General features: G+C 45.9%; 1 protein-coding gene across 3 annotated transcripts in view; it reads left to right on the forward strand.

Moving 5' to 3' along the window:
- Npas2 (neuronal PAS domain protein 2) overlaps positions 1-20,679 on the forward strand; it is a 178,891-nt gene that overhangs the window by 63,142 nt on the left and 95,070 nt on the right. For all 3 annotated transcript variants that reach the window (XM_036167234.1, XM_036167232.1, XM_036167235.1), the window contains one exon: positions 11,787-11,840. In XM_036167234.1, the coding sequence (XP_036023127.1) occupies positions 11,809-11,840 (32 nt within the window). In that variant the 5' untranslated portion in view covers positions 11,787-11,808. The remainder of the gene's footprint in view (positions 1-11,786; positions 11,841-20,679) is intronic.

Genomic DNA, 20,679 nt, shown 5'->3' on the forward strand with positions numbered 1-20,679 from the left:
AAGGGCATGCTGGGTCTCTCCAGTGGCTGGCTGGACCTGGGCCAGGCCAGGCTTAGAGCTAACAGGAGCCTAGCTACTTCACACTTGGCTATAGGGAGGCCTGGCAAAGATGGCGTTGTTCTGTGGTCAGTAGAGAAGCAAGTCAGGGATAGTTAGTTTCTAGCCCTAGATGTACCGCTGCACTAAATCATGCAGGCCTGCATAAGAAGGACCTAGCTAACGGGAGTGAGGCCTTGAGGACATCTGGAGAGGACTGTGGGCATAACTGTAGTTCCTTCAGAAGAGCACACCAAGAGGCAAGTAGTAGCTAGTCATGCAAAGTGAGAGCTCCCTACACACCCTGTTTTCTCATGACCAGGACCTTTGAACAAAACGGCCTGCCTGGTCCTTCTATTCCCAGCTGACCTGCGCTAGAGCCAACTGAGGAAATGCAGGGAGGTATAACCTCATGGATACCTTGTAAAAGGAAGTAGGATAAAGCACAATAGTGTTTCACACTGTGAAGAAAGCAAGCCCCTTGCTGCTGCTGCTGCTGCTGCTCTCAGAGGTTCCCTACAGGAGCCACCTGGATAGCTGAGCTCAGGCTTAGCAGTGTTATCAGAGCGGGTGGGCCGCAGCCCCCTGGCTGATCACAGCAGGCAGACAGGGCACTCTTAAACTCTAAATGAAAGAAGTGATGATGTCTGTCGGGAGGAGGGGAGAAATAATGCTAAGTACTGATTCATCATCCTCAATGGTGTATGGCATTAGATAGGCCTGGACTGGGAAGCTTGTGGTTCCAATGGCCCCAGCCTGTTTCCAGCCACTGTCCAGTAGAAGACGAGAGGATCCCAGTGGCTTCTCCTCTTGGCTGTGGAAAAGAAGTCTTAGCCATGTCCGTTACTGATGAAATCATCATTCTCAGGATGCAGCCCAGCTACCGCATGACCAGAAGGGAAGAGGGTGAAGGCCTTTCAAACCTAAATCCAACTCACTCCCAAACTAATTCTTCTGTCTCCACCAGTGGTTCATGTGCAACATCCCACATTTTGGTGAAGTGTGATTGAAAACTCTGATGTTAGGTCCAAACCCCCATAGCCTGGTGTCCAAACTAGTTTGACTTCTGGTTCCCAAGGATATCTTGTTTTTCCTTTGCTCTCTTTGAAGCCTGGAGCACAGTTAGGATGAAGTTTCCCAGACTCCAAGGATCTTTTGGAGCACAAGTTACCTGGAGAGAAAAGCAGGCCCAAGCACTACTTGTGGCCCATTTGGGGTTTGTCTTTGGCAGCAACTCCCAACAAAGGCTGCCGTGACTCAGCTGCGGGCCTGACTCATCCCCACTTACTGATTTCACTAGGCATCTATTGTCCACACCCTGACCACACACTGTCACTCATCAGATTCCCTACTTGACTCAGGACGACCACAGTGTGGCTTGAAGTCTTCAAAGGGGCCCCCCAGAGGGAATCTTCAGGGATGGAGACTTTGCTGTCACAGGTTGCAAGAGCTGTAGGGACTGTCATAATGGTCCTTCCATCCTGATACCGCGACCATTTCTAGGTTGGAAACTCCTTGCTGACCGAAGATGTCATTGTAAGTTGACTTAATAATAGATTTTCTAACTTTCTCCATTCATTCCTTTATGGCCTATGTCATCTTTTCCCTGAACAATGAATCACCAGGTCCTTGGAAAAATGGCAACTATGGAAGAACCAGAGTCGCAAGAGGCAGATAAAGCCACAGCCTTGGCCTTGTAGACATTTGCGTGTTGCTGGTGGTCATGGGAGCTCTGTAAAGCAAGAGTCTGGTCATGGGCTCACCCTGGAGTCTCCCTCCATGAAGCCACAGGAAGTGCTCTTGAGATGTGGCTTCTTGTGGCCTGTGCTGGATTGGACCAGAGTTGACATCAAATCTGCCAGCCTGGCTCTTCCCCACTCAGAAAATATGCCTGAACATGAGAATTCCTTAATTGAAGGGAAGCTGGGATTGTGAGGGCAGCTGCTGCCTCTCTGGTTTTTACTGCCCATTTCCTTTAGGAAAAAAAAAAAAAAAAAAAAAAACAACCCTACATTTTTCTCCCAGTGAATGAATCATTCCCTGGAAAGGAAGAATCACAATGTGGAAGTAACTTACTGGTTTCCCCAAACGACAAAGGAGTACATCTACAGTTCATTAGCACCTGTCCCTCAAAGCCTTTTTACAATGTAAATATAATGAGAAAAAATTACTGTCAACCTCCCATGTATAAGGTACAGATGCTTGCTGAAGATATGAGGCCCTCATCGGGGCTGCCAGGCAGGACAGAAGGCAAATTCTCTGTTCACAGCCATAAACCCAGCCAGTTAGGGAGATGCATGTTTGGCCTGTTTTGATTTCGACTGGTTTTTGTTTTCAGTATTTTGGGGTTTTGTTGTTGTTTTCTCTCTTCCTTTCAATGAACTAAATTCACCAGGTTTTGTTGGTATGCTAGGGAGGAGAAATGAGATTTTCCAGCTAGCTTGGGACCTGCAATCCAAACCACTTCTGAGCCATTTTGAAAACATCCTGGTTTTATTTTGTGAAAACATTGGTCTTGTAGCACAATAGACTTGTGGAAGTCATTTCAGGGAAGATTCAAGATGATACAGAGTGATCCACTGGGCCTATAAAGATAGTAGAGAAAGTTCAAAATGACTCTAGTGATAATTTAATATGGGCACATACTGCTGGGCCCTCAGCCGATTTTAGTTGATAAAGTTGTATTGGAACACAGCCACACACTTCCTTTAATGTGGTTAATGCCTGGTTTTACATGGCAGGGAGAGTTGAGCACTCACTCAAAGACTATAGGGTCTGCTTCTAAACTGTTTGCCAGCTACCAACCCCAGCTTTAGTAAAATAAAATAAAATAAAAATACTATTTCAGTGGTTTGTTTTAACAGATTTCTAAGGAACCTCTTTTTTTCTTTTCTTTTAGTCAATGAAATCATAGGCCTGTGACTTGGACAGAATTACAGGCTGATAAAGAAAAACATTGGTCACAAAGGTTGAAGGAATCCTTTCTATTCTAGGTCACAACGGAATAAGACGTGTTTTGGACTATAAACAAAGTTCATAATCTTGTTAGTATGATTCTCAGGAAATTGACGGTTTATAGCTGGGAGGAGTAGGCTAAGCCCAAAGGTCATACATGTTTCAGCCACAAGCCTGGCCTATTGCTATTTTAATATCTTTATCTGAAAATACTCTATTAGAAGGAGGACTATTGTGTTTGTGTGGGTAGTCTTTACAGAAGATTTTGTTCACTCATATAGAATTCTTGACTCTCAGAAAGTGGGAGGCTTCATCTACTTCTGCGGCCTTGCTCCATCTCCCCTGGCTGCTGGTCCTTGTGATCTCGATGGCAGGAAGTCGGATGAGATGCACAGGGATGGTGGAGAGCAGTAGTGGGGTCTGTTACCCAGTACAGAGTAGCACGCTCACAGTGAGAGTGTGAAGTGGCCAATGAGGAACACACTCTAAAGGAGTAGCATAGATGACGGCCACAGTTTACATTTCAGGCCGACTTAATGCTGAGCCTCGAGAATCTAGAACAAGAAAGCTTTACTGGGTGATTGACAGGCCGATTTGGATTAACTCTAAAGAGAGAGGGCAATGGTGTGTGGTGTCCGATATTTACTAGAAAACGCTGGCGAAATAGTGATCTAATGACCTTGTGAGCAGTTCAGATCCTCAGGACTTCACCCAGGGCCTGAGATACTTTGAGATATCATTCTTTTGATCAGTAATCAGGGTGTTTCAATCCCTGTTTATATCTAACTAGCTACCTGATTCAAGGCTCTATGTCTCATTAATTTTCCTCATGTCTTGCCTCATCTCCATGCATTTGGTCTCTTCTGGAGCCCCAGCTGTCAGCTGCTAGCCCCCAGGCACACCCTGTCACCTGTCTGCCTCATTGCTGACTCCCTATGAGCCCCAAAGGCTTATACATGTAGCACCAGAAACTAGCCACACTCTCATTTACCAGTTCCCATTGATGCGGAGCCAAAGTGCCAATCAAATGAGTAATAAATATGTAGCTGTGAGAAAGGATGTTCCTGAGTCCTCAGAGCGGAAGTTTCACCTGGGTCATATAAATGTTATTTGGAGCCTTGCTGTATAAAAGACATCTTCAGTCATTCCTGCCCATGTTTATTGCATTCTTATGTCTTCCGTTGCATTTGCTCGCTCCTTCCCAACCTCATAATGGCCTGTGGTGTGTCCCTACGATCATCAGCAGAGCCTCTCTTCCATTCAGCATGTGTGTGTGTGTGTGTGTGTGTGTGTGTGTGTGTGTGTGTGTGCATATGTGTATGTGCATTATCAACAGTGCATGCATGCACACACACATACGCACTTTGACACTGGTAGGTAAAAGCAATACTCCTTCTCCCAAAGACACCTTGCTCCCTTCATTGCCACTCTCCACTGCCAACCTTTGACTAGGTATCATTACTGATACTGGGAGTAACAGTCGCTACCGTTTTTTCCATGGCTTGCTTGTGCCGGGGACTATGCTGGGGTTTCTTGTGGATTTGCTCATCTCACCTACTAAGCACAGAAATGGAGGCCCTGCTGTCGTCCCCACTTCACAGACGGAGAACTAGGGCTGGGCCTTCACACATGCGTGAGATCACATGAGCAGGGGCAGAGCCGGGGTTCTAGCTAGGAAGGCTGATGCAGCCGCACTCTGCCGCGCCTTCGGATGTGAGAGCGAACCTGCCACTTTCTACTGCCCTGACATTAACCGTTTTAGATCCCACACATGACTGAGCTTGGATGCTTCTTGTCTGAGTGTGCCTTATGCCACTTAAAATCATGTCCTTCCCAGTCCTCGAGGACAAACAGCTGATTGACAGGCATATGGAAGAATGTTCCACGTCACTGAGCATTAGAGAAACATGCTCTGAAAGGACAAGATAGCCCTTCAGTCCAGGTCTTACCATGGTCAGAAACCAGGAGATGGAAGTGGTGATGAAGATGTGAGGGAAAGAAGGCTTTGACCGGCACAGAAAACAGTATGAGCCAGGCGGTGGTGGTGCACGCCTTTAATCCCAGCACTCGGGAGGCAGAGCCAGGTGGATCTCCGTGAGTTCGAGGCCAGCCTGGTCTACAGAGCTAGTCCAGGCTCCAAAACAACACACAAAAACCCTGTCTCGAAAAAGAAAAAAAAAAAAAAGAAAGAAAGAGAAAATAGTATGGATCTTCCTTGAAAAAATTAAAACTGGGATTGGGGATTTAGCTCAGTGGTAGAGTGCCTGCCTAACAAGTTCAAGGCCCTGGGTTCGATCCTCAGCTCAAACAAAACAAAACAAAACAAAACAACAAAACAAAACAAAAACAAAAACAAAAAACCTTAAAACTGGAAGTACCCTGGCATCAAGCAACCTTCCTCACTACTGGGCCCACATTCAAGGGAAACAATGTCCACGTCTTGAAGTTGTATCTCCACTCGGATATTTATGGCAGCGGCATTCACATCAGACAATGACTGGGATCGACTCCGAAGTCCAACAGTGGACGAAGCGATGGAATACAATATTATCCATGAAATGAAAAAGGATGAAACTCTGTCATTAGTAACAACATAGATAGATAGCCCTTGAAGGTCACTCTCTGCACACGAGAGGGTCACCACGGGGTGAAACAGATAGAAGTCCTGGAGTCACACAGATCTAATGTTTCACATAAGGGCCACTGAACAGAGAAAGGAAAGATGATGTCTGGGGAGGAGTGCTCTATATCCAAGTGGCACACAGATACAGATGCCCCAGCCGCGGGCTACCTCCACAGCTCCAGGATCACTGGTGGCTGTTGGTGCACTGAACAGAGTGAGATGGGCTGAGGAACTTGTACTGGGCCCAGGAAGCAGAACTAGCTAACCACACAGGACCAGAAGGGTACTGAGTGTGACCAGAAGTCTTCTGGAAATTGTCAGGGCTGTGGGAAGACAGACCTTGGGAGGGGAGGGGAGATAAACCCATCAGTGAGCATGGAGTTACAGGTGATGGAAGGCAGGGATAAGCTCCAGTGTCATTCTATGCAGTGGAGAGATGCCATCAACAGTCACATACTGGAAGTCCCAAAATAACTAGCAGAGAGGTTTCTGAATGTCCCTACAGCAAGGCAATGATAAATGGAGCTGTGGCTCAGTGGTTGAATGCTTGCCTAGCATGTGCACGGTCCTGGGTTCAATCCCCAGCACTAACAAGAGAAAGATGCTAATTGTCTGGGATGGCAAGGATGCCAAATTACTCCATTTGATCATTGCAATACTCCATTGTTCAGTGTGGTGGTGTATTGGCACATCATACTGTACTCCATAATACAGAGTTTTAAAAATAAAGACTAAAGTACATTACACTCAAAAAGAGGATTCAAGGCAAACAAAATGGGATGCTGGCATCGCCAGCCTTAACAGACTTAATGTCAGAGGTAGCTGAAAGTTTTCCTAGTCCTGCACGACTCCCATGGCCCCATGGTCCTGCAGCCACTCAGACCCAAATGAAACATACAGAGGCTTATATTAATTACAGAGGCAAGTGTATGACCTACTTGCTCAAGCTTCTTGCTAGTTAGATCTTACATCCTAAATTAACCCATTTCTGTAATCTATACTTTGCCACGTGGCTTACCAGTACCTGCATCTTGCTTCTTCTGGCGGCGGCCAGCAGCGGCTCCCCTGCTCTGCCTTCTTCCTTCCTTCTCTCTCTTTAGAATGCCCTGCCTAACCTTATTCTACCTCACCATTGGCCAAACAGCTTTATTTATCAACCAATCAGAGCAACCCATTTTCACAGCATACGGAATGACGTCACCCATCAGACAGAAGATGGGTGAAGGGCAGAATGGTGGGGCAAGGAAGATGTGAGATGATGTGTGTGCTGGGCATCAGGCCGGGTCCCTGGCTGTGCAGGTACATCTCCTGCCTGGTGTGTGTAGCCTCCCTCTAGAATAGGAGAAACAGGGTGACATTTCAGGGGCTTATTGATGTCATGGAGCAAATGGGTAACAGTGGAAATTTACATTTAAATCAGTCTGACAGAAGGTAGAAATCCAGCCACCCTGAGCAACAGTGAATGGAGGAAAGTGTCTGTGCCCGATGCAGGGACAGGACTCTGTCCTCTGAGTTTGCATCTGTGGGCAGGCCATGCAGCCTGCTAGGAGGTACCTTTCTAACCCCTACACAGAGGCTGGCTGTGGCCAGCTTTCTCCCAACACCCACCATGGAACTAGATGGAGATAGGAGCTTTTGCTTTCCAAAACTTGGCTGTGGCTGAGAAGTGGTAAAGGAATCCTTTGTCATAGGCTATCATTTCTGTCCCAGAAGGTTTCTCTTTAGCAGGTAATTCCTGCATACACAGCAATTCTTTCTTTAATTTTAGTCTTGAGGATATAATTGTACCTTTAAATATGTTACGTAAATGGTGTTACCCTGGATTCTCCATGCTCTTGGAGAGTGATGTTAGCAATTACAGGAGATTCAGATAGGGGGTCAGCCCAGGATATTCCCTACCCACCCCCATCCCTGTCCCTGTCTCTGTCTCTCCTTCATGCCTCATGAATATATTGTGTACTAACTGTGGTCCAAGGAGTTGTGAAGGCACACTATGCTCAAGGCTTGCCAGCTGTTTTTATGCCAGTTGTGGACCTGGCTTTGTAAACTCAACTGTTGGCATGAGCATGGTCTTGTCAAGGACCCCAAGGGAAACGGCAAAGCCTCCCGTGCTGGTCTGAGTGTGAGTATTGACAGTATGTGCAGAAAATGTCCATTGTAGTTTTCTCCCTTCAGATGTTTCCAACCTGAAGGCTGTTCCGCTACAGAGAGTGTTCCTACCAAGCATAGCTAAACCTGCCTCTTTGCTTAGCTATATACAGTAACCTCCCTTCTTGTAGGTTCTCTTGGAGAGATGGGGAGAACGAGGTAAGGATAGTTGCTTCTTGGATCCCTTCTTGGTTTGTCTCTTGGTTTATCAAAGGCTGCTTCCCCTGGTGTCTGTCACTTCCAGGTGTGGGAAACCATTTTCCTCTTACTCCTTACCTCTACTGTTGCCAACCCTGGTGGTTACCATCTTACTTTGGTTATCCATTGCCGACACACCTTTGCAAATATCCCTTTTGTAAGTGAGCCCTCCTTCAAGTATCCACACTACAGCATCTGTCATCTGGGGGTAGGGGGTGGGGGGGGTCCCTGCTTCCCAAGCTTTATGACTGGTTATTTGAAGCGAAGACCTCTGCTTCCCTTCACGCTCCACTCTGGTGGTTAATCCCACCAGTGGGTATTTCTCCAGCTGCAAACAGAATTGTTTCTCCTTCCAGACAGAAAGTTTCTTCTCACAGCAATTTTCTCTTCACTGTCTTTCTATGATCATGAGAAAATGGCTGCTCAAAAGCTTCCTTGTTGGAACTCTATGTAGTTGCATAAAGCAATTATATTCCGCCATTATTTCTTTAATGCAGATTTCTAAAGCCACCTTCTTCTTCTTCTCCTTCTCCTTCTCCTCCTCCTCCTTCTTCCTCTTTCTTCTTCCTCCTCCCTCTTCTTCCTTCTTCTTCCTTCCCCTTCTTCCTTCTTCTTCCTCCTCCTTCTCCTTCTCCTTCTCCTTCTTCTCCTTCTTCTTCCTTCCTCTTCCTTCCTTTTCCTTTTTCTTCTCTTCTTCTTCTTCTTCTTCCTCCTCCTCCTTCTTCCTTCTCCTCCTTCTCCTTCTCCTTCTTCTTTCTTCTTCCTCCTTTTTCTCCTTCTTCTTCCTTCCTCTTCCTTTTTCTTCTCCTCTTCTTCCTTCTCCTTCTTCCTCTTCCTTCTTCTTCTCCTTCTTCCTTCTCCTCCTTATCCTTCTCCTTTTTCTTCTTCCTTCTCCTTCTTCTTCTCCTTCTTCTTTCTTCTTCTTCCTTTTCCTCCTTCTTCCTTCCTCTTCCTTCTCCTTCTTCTCCTCTTCTTCCTTCTTCCTTCTCTTCCTCCTCCTCCTTCTTCTTCCATTTTCTTCTCCTTCCTGAATTAATGTTAGTCCTTTAATTAAATCCAAGTGTGCATTGACAGATGAGTGGATAAACAAGATGTCCTATAGCTTGCGGTGGGACATTATTCAGCCTTTAAAAGGAAGGAAATGCTAACACATGCTAAAGCATAGAAAAGTCTCACAGGCATTAATGCTAAGCAAAAGAAGCCATCTGCAAAGGACAATACTGTAACACATTAGTAATCTAAATTCATGGGGACAGAAGATAGAGTGATGGTTGCTAGGGCTGGAGACAGTGGGGGATAAGGATATAAGTTTGAGCTTTAAGGAGATTAGAGTTCTGCAGATGGATGGTGAAGGTGGTTGTACAGCAGGGCGGATGAACATGATGCCACTGAAACTCATATTCCAGAGTAGTTACCATAATGTGGTTCATTATGCATATTTCACCAGCTTTTATAGTAAGAAAGTAATACATGGAAAAGACATGGGAGATGACAGAGGTGATGAGCAGTGGGGACAAGAGTGCCTCTGGAATTCCTGGGCAAGTGTTGCTGGGGAGCTTGGATTCTTCTTTACAAGAGGAGCAACTTGGCTACTCAGGCTCAGCCAGGGAAAGGAATGGTGGCAGAGACATGGGAGGGAGAGGAAGGAGAAGACGTAAGTGCAGGTCCCCCAGGCTTTGTGGATTCAAATAGCTCTGAATACAGATAAACAGTCACTATTCGTCACCTTTGGATGTTTGGTTGATGATGTGTCCATCCCACTCATGCAGTCAGGATCTAGTACCCGAGGCATGCCATCCCTCCTGTGAGTGTGCTCTGCCCAGGGGCTTTGTAGACACCAATTAGTGGACCCTCACTCCTCCCATGGACATTTCCCACTGTCACCGCCCTTAGCAGCACAGGACCCAGACAGGTCATCACTGAATGCTCCTAATGCATTGTCATCCAAAGCTTTGAGCAGATTCCATCTGGAAAGTATTGAGTGCACGCCTGTGCAGGAGTGAACCTCAATGTGATGTAAACCTCAGCTGTTAAGTGGGGTCCCCTGTGAGTCTACCCCTAAATCCTCCTGCCGCTCCCCGAAAGGGCCATGTCGATAAGCAGGCCGTGGCTGCAGGACTTCTTGCCTTTGTTCCGGTTCAGGTACGTGCCTGTGCTTGTGCATGTAAGCAACTGAGATCACAAGAGGAAAACGCCTCAGTAACGCTTTCATCTAAAACTTCAAAGATGTGGAATAGTGGCTGGTGCATTTGCCAAGTGTGGAGTTCAGATGGCTGGGGAAGAGCAAACCACAAGGGTGAGGCTGATTCACTGTCCCCAGTGACCCCACCCTAGCTCAGCCCCTTTGCCCTCTCTGACACTGACACTGTCTGCTTCTAGTCCCCCAGCAGGCTCTGGCCTCATGGACACTCTGAGACTGATTCTCCTTGACTGGCTTTTAGGGGAGCACCCTAGGCAGGCAGGGTAGTGTATGATAGAAGAAGGAATCGAGGATGTGTTCTGCTCTGGAAGGAAAACCCAGGGCCACCCAGGGTAGAAAGGGAAACTGTCATCTTTGGAGCCTGAGAGACTTTAAGCCCATGGCCCAGAGTAGAGGCTCCAAGGGGTGAGCTAGGCCCTACAGACTTGGGGATACAAGAACATTCCCAGATTATTGTATAGTCTTTCACATCCATGAGCTTTAAGGAAGGACTATGGGTCACCCTTCTTTGGGACTGAGTCTTCCTGGTCATGTGTTAGAGGGTTTGTGTCTTTGAATGGACAAAGTCAAGGGCAGTGTCCCTGAGCTATCACAGGCATCTTCCAGGAGGAGCTCACTGGGGTCAGTCTGAGATAGAGACACTGCTTCGTTGAGAGGGGTCTCAAGGACAGTTCTCAACATGTGACCAATAGACACCTAGATACATTTTTGAAAGAAAAAAAAAACAGTGATTGTTTGCTTTGAAAAAAAAAAAAAAAGAATTATTCCCTGGGAGTTACAATGGATTTTTCTAGAAGCTACTTAAGCATCTAGTGACTTATCACTCTAATAGCACCAGATATGTCCAGCTTTCAACCTACAAGTATCTGTCATTGTGATTCAATACAAAAATCATAAACATACCTGAAATACTATGAGATGTGTGTGTATGTGTTTGTGTTATGTGTGTGCACATACATGGGTAAGTGCATTGCCTATTGGGCACATATGGAGGCCAGAGGGTATTATACCTTTTCTCTATTGTTATCGACCTCTTTTTTTTCTTTCTTTTTGAGATAAGGTCCATCATTGAACCTGGAGCTCACTGTTTGGGCTAGACTAGAGGTCCCATGAGTCCTAGCACGTTTGTGCTCCCTGGTGTTGGAGTTACACACACACACACACACACACACACACACACACACACACACACAGCCATGTTCTGCTCTCACACAAGTACTAGAAATCCAAACTCGGGCCTTCATGCTTCATGATAAACACTTTACCCACAAGCCACCTCCCCAGCCCCATCAAAAGGGTTCACTGCCATTTCATTTTGATTGTGTGGTTTCCAAGCAAACAACAACTGCTTAGATGACAAGTGTGCCACCATGTCACCAGGTTAGACATGCTCAATGCCACGGATGCTTGTACCGAAACATAACCGTTTGAACTCACAGGTACAAAAACACTTGGGAATCCTCAGTAAGTTTTGAGCATACAGGGAGGCTGCTGTGGCCAGTAAGTTCAAGGATCACTGAGTTGAGGCATGTATGTTAGATAAGTCCAAAATAATGACAACCATACAGACCTGTAAGAAAGATCTAGAAACAGATTGCAACCATCAGATTTTGTTTTGTTTTGCAGGCAAAACTGCATAGAAAATCTAATGGATGAAGATGAGAAGGACAGAGCAAAGAGGTAAGTGGGAGCCATGCCCCTGCCTCACAGTGCTTGCTTTCATTTACCCTCTATTTAACAAAGCATGGCAGGCATCTGTAGGATGTGTCTACACACCCTCTCCCTGAAACATTTAAGAGTGGCCCTAAAGTTTTGTGTCTCACCAGTGAGGTGATCCATTGGGTGGGACTTGCCAAGTCTGTGTTTACATGAACATGCGCATGTGTTACCCTGTTGACAGTGGTCTCCATACAGAGGACTCTAGTTCCTGCTTTGCTAGGACAGATACTGCTTAGCAAGGCCAGCATTAGCCAAGGAGCTAAGCCAGTCTGGGTGCAAGCCCTGGTGGTGGTGTTGGGGTACTGCCTGACTTTAGGTAGTCATAGCATCATTGTTACCCAATCATTACTCTATCCATACTCAGTTGTTACTGAGTGATCAGTAACCCACCAGTACTGTGCTGAGCCCTGTCCTTACATTATCTCAATTTCTTCTTCTGTGAAGCAGAGGCATCGTGGCCCCTTGTACCATGGTTGAACAATCAGGATTTACTAGTCTGGCGGTTCTTATGTTAAAGTACCTACATCCGTGCATGTGTTTATTCCGTGGTGAGCATTCATTGCATACCTATGGCATTCAAGGTAGTCATGAAGCTGATATTGAAGGTCAAGAATAGTCAAACGTCATCAGACTTGACACGACCCACCCAAGTAGGCAATCACTGTGCTAAACTCGATAAGCTGGGAAAGCAAGGGTAAGTAAGTGGCTTCAGTCTCCCCAGGAATGCACAGATTGATGAGTGACGAGAGCTCACTGAAGACCGTTCGGGTGCAAGGGACAGAAGAGCAGTAGAGAGAGTAGCATGAAATGCCAGTCAGGGGAACCTGCATTACAGACCCACAGACCAGCCTCCTTCCTCCAGTCCAGGGCAGGCAGGCAGGCAGGCACTCTGTCCTCTGCTGTAGGCCTCCTCATGGGCCCATAAAGGACACACCTACTTCCCTCAGTAGAACTTCATGCCTGAAGTCCCAAGAGACCACCCACCCACTGTGGTAGCTCTAGAGCAGCTGTCCGCTGAGGAGAAAGCCATGAGAGACACAATTCTATAGCCATTTGCAAAGTTGCTCAGTCTGAATCTACAAGAAAGTGAGCAAGTCTGGACTGTTTTAACTTCCTCTGATATTTCTATTAACACAAGGCTGGTGTGTTGGCCAATGGCTTAGGAACAAGTGTGGCATGGGGCGTGAGGTAGGAAGGACAGGCCAGACATCTCCTTTGATCTGATTTTCCGTGTTTGGGGGGGGCAGTCGGTTCTAAGGGAAGAACTTAAGGCTTCACACATGTGAGGTCATTTTAGGGTCATCACCACTTTTCCATGTGCACAACATTCCTGCAAAAACAGTCAGACAGTGACGCCTGTTGGTCTTGAGCTTATTCTGAAACAACAAGTTCTGAGCCCTTCGCCTGGTCCTGCGCCTCCCAGCCTCCTCCAGAAGTACTTTGCAACCTGTAGCTCACAACCCATAAGGTTGCAAAGTCCATTTGTGTCCTCCCCAACAAGTATATGAATGAACTTGACCACACAGGCCAAGCATATTCTTGCCTTCTCTCATGGTCAGCCTGGCGCCTAGCTCTTCCTCTGGAGTGTTTTTTCTTTTGGGTTCCTGCAGGGTAAGTTAGGTAGTACTAGAGACAGGACAGCCTTCATGGCCCCATGCCCCTGTTCTCTTACCTGCAACACAGTCTGGCTTGTTCTACTCAGGGAGTGGTGATGGGGGGGGGCGGTATTTTTGGGAGCCAACCACCATTAACTTAGGTGTTAATCACCGTATGTGTCTGAAACTTCATATCACTTTACAACGATATGTTGACAGAAAAGCAATATGAATAAGTTATACAGAGAACAGAGCAGTGGTGGCCAACACTCATTGGGAGTTTCCTACTCATATACACTGAGTACTGAGCTAAGTACTTCTGTGTGCATTATCCCAGATCATCAAGTCAATATCCTTTTGATGTGCATATTGTTTTTATTCTAAACTAAGGCTTATGAAAACTCAAAGAAGTGGCAGGCGGGAAGTTAAATGCAGTCTTCCTTAACCTTAGAGTCTGTTCTAATCCCTTAGAACATGAGAGATTCCTTTCATTTAAGTACAAATTCCCCATGCAACCCCACAGATCTAGACCAAAGCTGTTTAAGACCACAGGAAATCTCTTTTGCCATTGTTGACATTAATGTTCCCTCATAGCCATACATGGCCTCAGCCCAACCTCCCCATTGCTCAACTCTGAATCAAAAGGAAGCAAAATATACATTCACTCTCTCCCTTACTTTAAGATCAGAAATATGAACATGCTGGAAAAAAAAAAGTCTTAGCTAAAAGTTCCTTGAAATAAATCAGAGTCCCCGCCCTTTGTTTTCATTCACTCCCAATCCCATTTGCTTTGGGCTAAGAACATATCTCAGTTAGTTAGGTAATCATTGCTGTACGAGAATAAAGAAAAAACTGTTTGCTTCAGTCAGAGTTCTGGTAGTTGACGGGAAGAGACTCTGGTGAGGAAACTGTGGGAGGCAGCATCACTATAGGAGCCAAGAAGTAGAGAGAGAGATCACGGTAAAGGATAGGGAGAGAAAGAGCAGGCACAGAGGATGAAGATGAGGGAAGGCAAGGAGAGGTGAAAGGTCACATCGCAAGCATGGCAAGTCAAGAATCCAGAGTAGAGAGGGGTTGGTCTCGCTGCTCCCCATTGGATGCACATCTTCAGGATCTCACCCCCATCCCACTGAGGACCAAACTTCCAATGCGTGAGGGGATGAATGGCATCCAAACCACAGCACTGCTCCTTCCTAAAATGTTCCCATTGTACAACTCTGCGTGGATGTCTACATAGAAACAACAAGAAGAAGTTAGTTCTCGCTTCTCTCACCCTCAAATGCTCAGAGGGACTCAGAACAACTGTTAACGTCCCATCCCTTGGCTAAGATGCAGCCAGCCCTTCCTACCACTGTGACCCTAGATGGCTTCACACACTTTTCAAAACCTCCAGTTCTGGAGATTTTTGTGGCAGCAACATGGGAAGTCATTCCTTTAACACACCTGGAGACCCTGGAAGGATTTCCTTTCATTCACAAGATATTCTTGTGATGTTGAAAATGTTTATTAGCTGAAGATTATGATCCTCATTGCCCCCCCCCAAAAAAAAACACCTTACTTTATACAAGTCATGGCTTTCAGAGCTTTGGGGAATGCACAGTGCCTTGAGATTGATGGTCACATATTCTGAAAAGGATTTTATTCCACTCTCTTCTGTGAATTGCCATGTACATCCAGTGGGTGTTCATTGATTGCCTATAGAACGAACTGCTAAACGGTCTTGTTAATAAAAAAACTGGAGCCAGATATTGGGGTTAAAACTGAGAGATCAGAAAAGCAGAAAGTAGCTAGCCACATTCTCACCACTTGGAGACCCTCAGCCAAGGAGAACTACTTCCTGTATACCCACGCCTATATGCCTTTCTGTTCTGCCATCTCACTTCCTCTCTCCACCCAGCTACATCACTTCCTCTTCCTGCCCAGCTCTGTCACTTCCTGTCTGTCTGTAGAGACCTCCAGACCTTTATGGTTAGTGCTGGGATTAAAAGTTCCCAGTGTGACCTTGAACTCACAGAGATCCAGGCAGATCTCTGCCTTCTGTGTGATAGGATTAAAGGCTACCACTGCCTGACCTCCATGTTTACTACAGTGGCTGGCTCTGTCCTCTGATCCTCAGATAAACTTTATTGGGGGACACAGATAAAATATCACCATAATTGCCTATCATGTGTTCAGGACCATCTACTGCTCTGCTTTCTTTTGGGAAGACTTAAAACATGAACTTTGAATCCAAGAGGTCAAAAGAGAAACAGTGTGGTTGAGAGATGTAAGATCCCTGGATAGCCGGGCGGTGGTGGCACACACCTTTAATCCCAGCACTTGGGAGGCACAGGTGGATATCTGTGAGTTCGAGGCCAGCCTGGTCTACAGAGTGAGTTCCAGGACAGGTAACCAAACTATACAGAGAAACCCTGTCTTGGAAAAAAAAATCCCTGAATAATGAAGCTCCCAGTTTGCCATTTTGTATAGGGGTATATCTCTGTAATTCAAATGAATTGCGCTCTCTCTCTCTCTCTCTCTCTCTCTCTCTCTCTCTCTCTCTCTCACACACACACACACACACACACACACACACACACACACACACACACACACACAGAGAGAGAGAGAGAGAGAGACAGACAGACAGACAGACAGACAGACAGACATAGGCGTCAGTCATACAGAGCTGTCTTTAATTCTTCTCTTTTGTCTATTTTTGGACAGGCCACCAAACTGCCCTTAACCTCAGGTTCATCTACTGTAAAATAGGGGTGACAAAAGTCACAGCTTCCTTCTGAGACAGTCCCAGGCATTCAGTGTGTAAGCTTTTGGCACAGCTTGACATCCATGGTGCTGATGAGACAGCTAAGGTATACAGGCTCCTTGGTATGTCTGGGTCATCTGACCACAGATCCTCTCCCATTCTCATGGAATCCCTGTAAAGTGGGCTATCACTGCTCCTGCATTCCAGTAGAGATGCCTTAGGAGCTGAGATTACACAGCCCACCAGTAGCCCCGGGGATCAAATCTCAGTATCCCTGACCTCCTCCCACACTCCTAGTAGATGCTCCTCTTGCCCTGCTTTATGCTCAAGGAACAGGGACAGCAGGTGCTGGTGGTTGCTTTGCTCAAAGAACACAAGTGTCTACAGGTTTTCTGCATTGTGGAATTGTTTGTTTCACTCATTGCTAACGAACGCTTGATGTTCACTTCATTTTTGACCTGATGTTGAAGAAATACATGCTCTCCTCTTTCCAATTGGCTATGAAGTTGTTTCCGTAACCCCAGGCATTTAGTTGAGGTGAAGAGGAGGTGGGGGGTATGGCTCTGCTATGTTTTGTTCAAGAGAATCAAGAGTGGCAGGCAAGATTAGCTGGTATTCGGGGTTCTCAATAGAGGGATTGCTGGATCTGAAATGTGAGCTGAACTCTTGTTTATTCTTTGACCCTAATCCTTAGTCTCAGTGTGGTTTGGGCAAAAGGGAGGTATTCAAACAGGATAAGCAAGAATTCTGTACCCACCCCTGCATTGAGGTAGCCATGTATGAGGAAGAGCGTCAGCTATGCCCAGGTGTGTCTCTTCCTCTCAATTCCCAGGTAGAGGAAAAGGGTGAGGACCAGTGACTGGGACCATCTATTTGCATTTGCTAACAGAATCATACAGTAAGCAAGTGAACGCTATAGTAGAAGGCATGTAGCATTATCCTGCCTTCAATGAGAACATTTGGGGTGGGGGTGGAGTGGGGGCAATCATGGAAACCATCATAAAGGAGGAAACAGAGCCTGCAGTCTGTTAGGCAAAGCCAGGAGAGCGAGTGAGCGATGTGTCAGCTCTGCCTTCACAGACAGATCTCGTTTCATTTACACCATTTCTTTGGTTATAAAAAAAAATGTAAGTCTGAATAGAAAGGCTCATAGGCAAAGGCTGTGGCCAACACAGAAGGCTCTGGGTCCACACATGCTTGCAGAGTGCCACGCCTGCTTACAGAGTGCCACACCTACAGACACCATGCCCTGGGTTCTGTGCTACTGCTCCAGTTGTGTCTTGGATGCTGATTGTGCTGTGATTTCCTCTCCGAGGCTTTGGGCTTGGTTTTATGAATATTATCATAAGCTCCATCATGGGATAAAAATGACAGTCAGCCACTTTTGAGGCTTCCTCTGTTTGTTTGGATGGTGATTAAGGCAGCAGCAGGCATCACAAATAACAGGACATGGGACTCATTTATATTACCCTGTAATTTCCAGATGAGTGATTCTGTTCTCAAAACAAAAGGAAAAGTAGAACTATGCTTGCAGGCAGAATGCTAATTCTTCCCGTGGCCCAGTAAACAGCAGAATGGAAAAGGGGGCTCCCTCCTCTGGGGCCTTTTAGCTCTTACCTGGCTGGGTTCTGTTCTTTTGACTAAAGAGAACTGTCATCAGAAATCTGTGCCTGGAAGGTGTGGAAACCTGGGGTTGTCTTGGCTTAGGGAAACCCAGAACCTCTCTGGGCCATCTGAGGGAAAAGATAATTTATTTGAAAGCAAGTTCAATGATTCCAGTGAATTGCCAACTAATCAAGGATGGCCAGAAGAAGTCCACCTTCTTGAACAGACTGTCATTCCGTGGAAAAGGCTAGCCATTCCTTTGAGGAGTTTAGTGACAAGCTGCTAAGGGCCAGACTCAAGTTAAATGACGTGAGTGTTAACTAAGAGGCACTGTGAAATTAGGCCAACTTCCCACTGGGACACAGACGTTTTTCTGAAAATGGTGGCTAAGAGTAAAGATGCCCTGTACCATCTCAGAAGGGAGGAAATGCCTCACAGCCACTCTGGATTGCTTGCCAACCCTGCAGAGAAATCATTAGTGAGGCCCCCAACTTCACCTCAGGTGGTACCAACTTGACCCATCTTACCCTGTGTGGACTTTTCTGCCCTGAAACCCAGATAACATCTTCTTCCACAACCTACTTAAGGCTATGAGCTTAATGGTGCCCCTCAAATCTCTAAGATGGCCCCCTTTTTTAAGACCTCCACCTGGAATCCAAGACTGGCCATGTGGGACTGCTCTGAAAAGTAGTACTACGGAGTCCTCCTCAGAAGCCACAGAAGCGTCTGGAAGTGGCACAGTGTTTTTTAAGTGTCAAAGAAAAAATTGTTCATCATAAACTCTATATCCAATTAAAATATCCTTTAGGGATGATGCTAAGTGACGTTGATATCTAAGAAAGGAGACCATGCTATCAGGAGAGCCGCTAGGGAAGAATTGCTAAAGTAACACCAACAAAGAGGAAATAATATCAGACAGAAACTGGGGAGCTTGAGGGGTAAAGGGAGGAGAGAAGGAAATAGCAGCTAACTGGGGAGAGATAATAATGTCTGACGTATTAAAACTGCACATACTAAAACTGCACAATTTCCTAGTGTGTTCGGAGCTGAGCATCTGTACACAGAGGACATAAAGAGCAGATACTCTGCAAACTGGGAGAGCAAATAAAGAGAGCTACACAGCATAAAACTTCATGGGCATGAAGCTGGAGATGAGAAGTTTCCATTGTATAATCCCTAGAGTTTTTAACTGCACTAAGTAAAATACTAAAGAATGTTTATATAATTCAATAGAAAAGATGAACAGGAACAACAGCCAAAAAGAGTGAATGAACGAACAGAAAAATAGGTTATAGAATGATACCTTAAACCCAAACACACACACACACACACACACACACACACACACACACACACAAACACCCCTGCAGGCTATTCTATTAAATACAGATTATCAAAATATGACACAGAGGTTGCCCAATGGGGTTTTTAAGTTTATTGATTTCTAGTTAGGTGTATATGTGTCTCGTGTGGGTATGCACAGAGTGCAGGTGTTGGCAGAGCTCAGAGGCATCAGATCCTCTGGAGCTGGAGTTACAGGCATTTGTGAGCTGCCTGAATACATGGGTGCTAAGGAACAAACTTGGTCTCCCAAGAGCAGTGCCCTCTCTGAATCCCTGACTCATCTCTCCAGGGCAATATTTTTAATTCTAAGATCTTATGTAGTCTTTGAAAATATCATACATGTGTACAGTTTTGTTCATATTCACCCCCACTCCCCAATGCTTTCTGAATTTCACCCTGTATCACCTTCCAACTTTATGCTCTCTAATTTTTATAACTCATTGAGTTCAGTTAGCACTGCCTATACGTGCACGTGTGCGGGTTCATCTACCGAAGCATGGGTCAGCCTACCAGGGATCATACCTGAACTAGTCAGGGTTTCGATTGCTGACATGAAACACCATGACCAAAAAGCAACTTGGAAAGGAAAGGGTTTACATGACTTACACTTCCATATCACTCTTCATCATCACTGAAGCAAGTAAAGACAGGAAGTCAATCAAGGCAGAAATCTGGAGGCAGGAGCTGATGCAGGGATCGTGGAGGGGTGCTGTTTACTGACTTACTCCTTATGGCTGTTCAGCATGCTTTCGTATAGAATCCAGGACCACCAGCCCAGGGATGGCACCACCCACAATGGGCTGGACCTTCCCCCATCAATCACTAATTAAGAAAACGCCCTCCAGGCTTGTCTACAGCCCCATCTTATGGAAGTATTTTCTTAATTGAGGTTCTCTCCTTAGGATGACTTTAGCTAGTGTCAAGTTGTTGTCAAACTATGCAGCACAATATCCCTAAGGAAAACTAACTCTTCTTCACCTAGCAGCTATCAACTGTTAACAGCTCCTCTTCTAGAGATGAGGCCTCATGTGCCCCTCCCGTATCTATTCTAGAGTGTTCTTGTGGTTGTGCTTGGTCTTTGAGTTCAAGAGTTCAAAGGCCCTGTCATATCCAGAAGACACTGTCCTCCCATCCCCAGACTTTCCTGACCTCTGGCTCTTACAGTCTTTCTGCCTCCTCTTCTGAAATGTTTCCTGAGCCTTGGCATACCCTTGGGTTTGTGAAACAGATTTCCCATTAATGCCTGATCACTCCCCAGACGCTCATTCTCTGCAGTTGGACCTGTTGTGAATCTTTGTATTAACCACCCACTGAACAAAGATGCTTCTCTGATGAGGACTGAAAAGTGCACCAATCTATGGGTGCAGAGAGGCATGTTTAGAAGACAGTTTGATAGAGTGTCCATTTATCAAAATAAGAGCAGTAGGTTCCCCTGTGGAGCCTGTGATCTTCCCAGCCCTGTGGTTCTGTCCCTATTTTCAGTACCAGGTATGAGTTTCCTCCTGTGGAA

The sequence above is a fragment of the Onychomys torridus genome, chromosome 18 (assembly GCF_903995425.1).
Source record: "Onychomys torridus chromosome 18, mOncTor1.1, whole genome shotgun sequence".
NCBI lineage: Eukaryota > Metazoa > Chordata > Mammalia > Rodentia > Cricetidae > Onychomys > Onychomys torridus.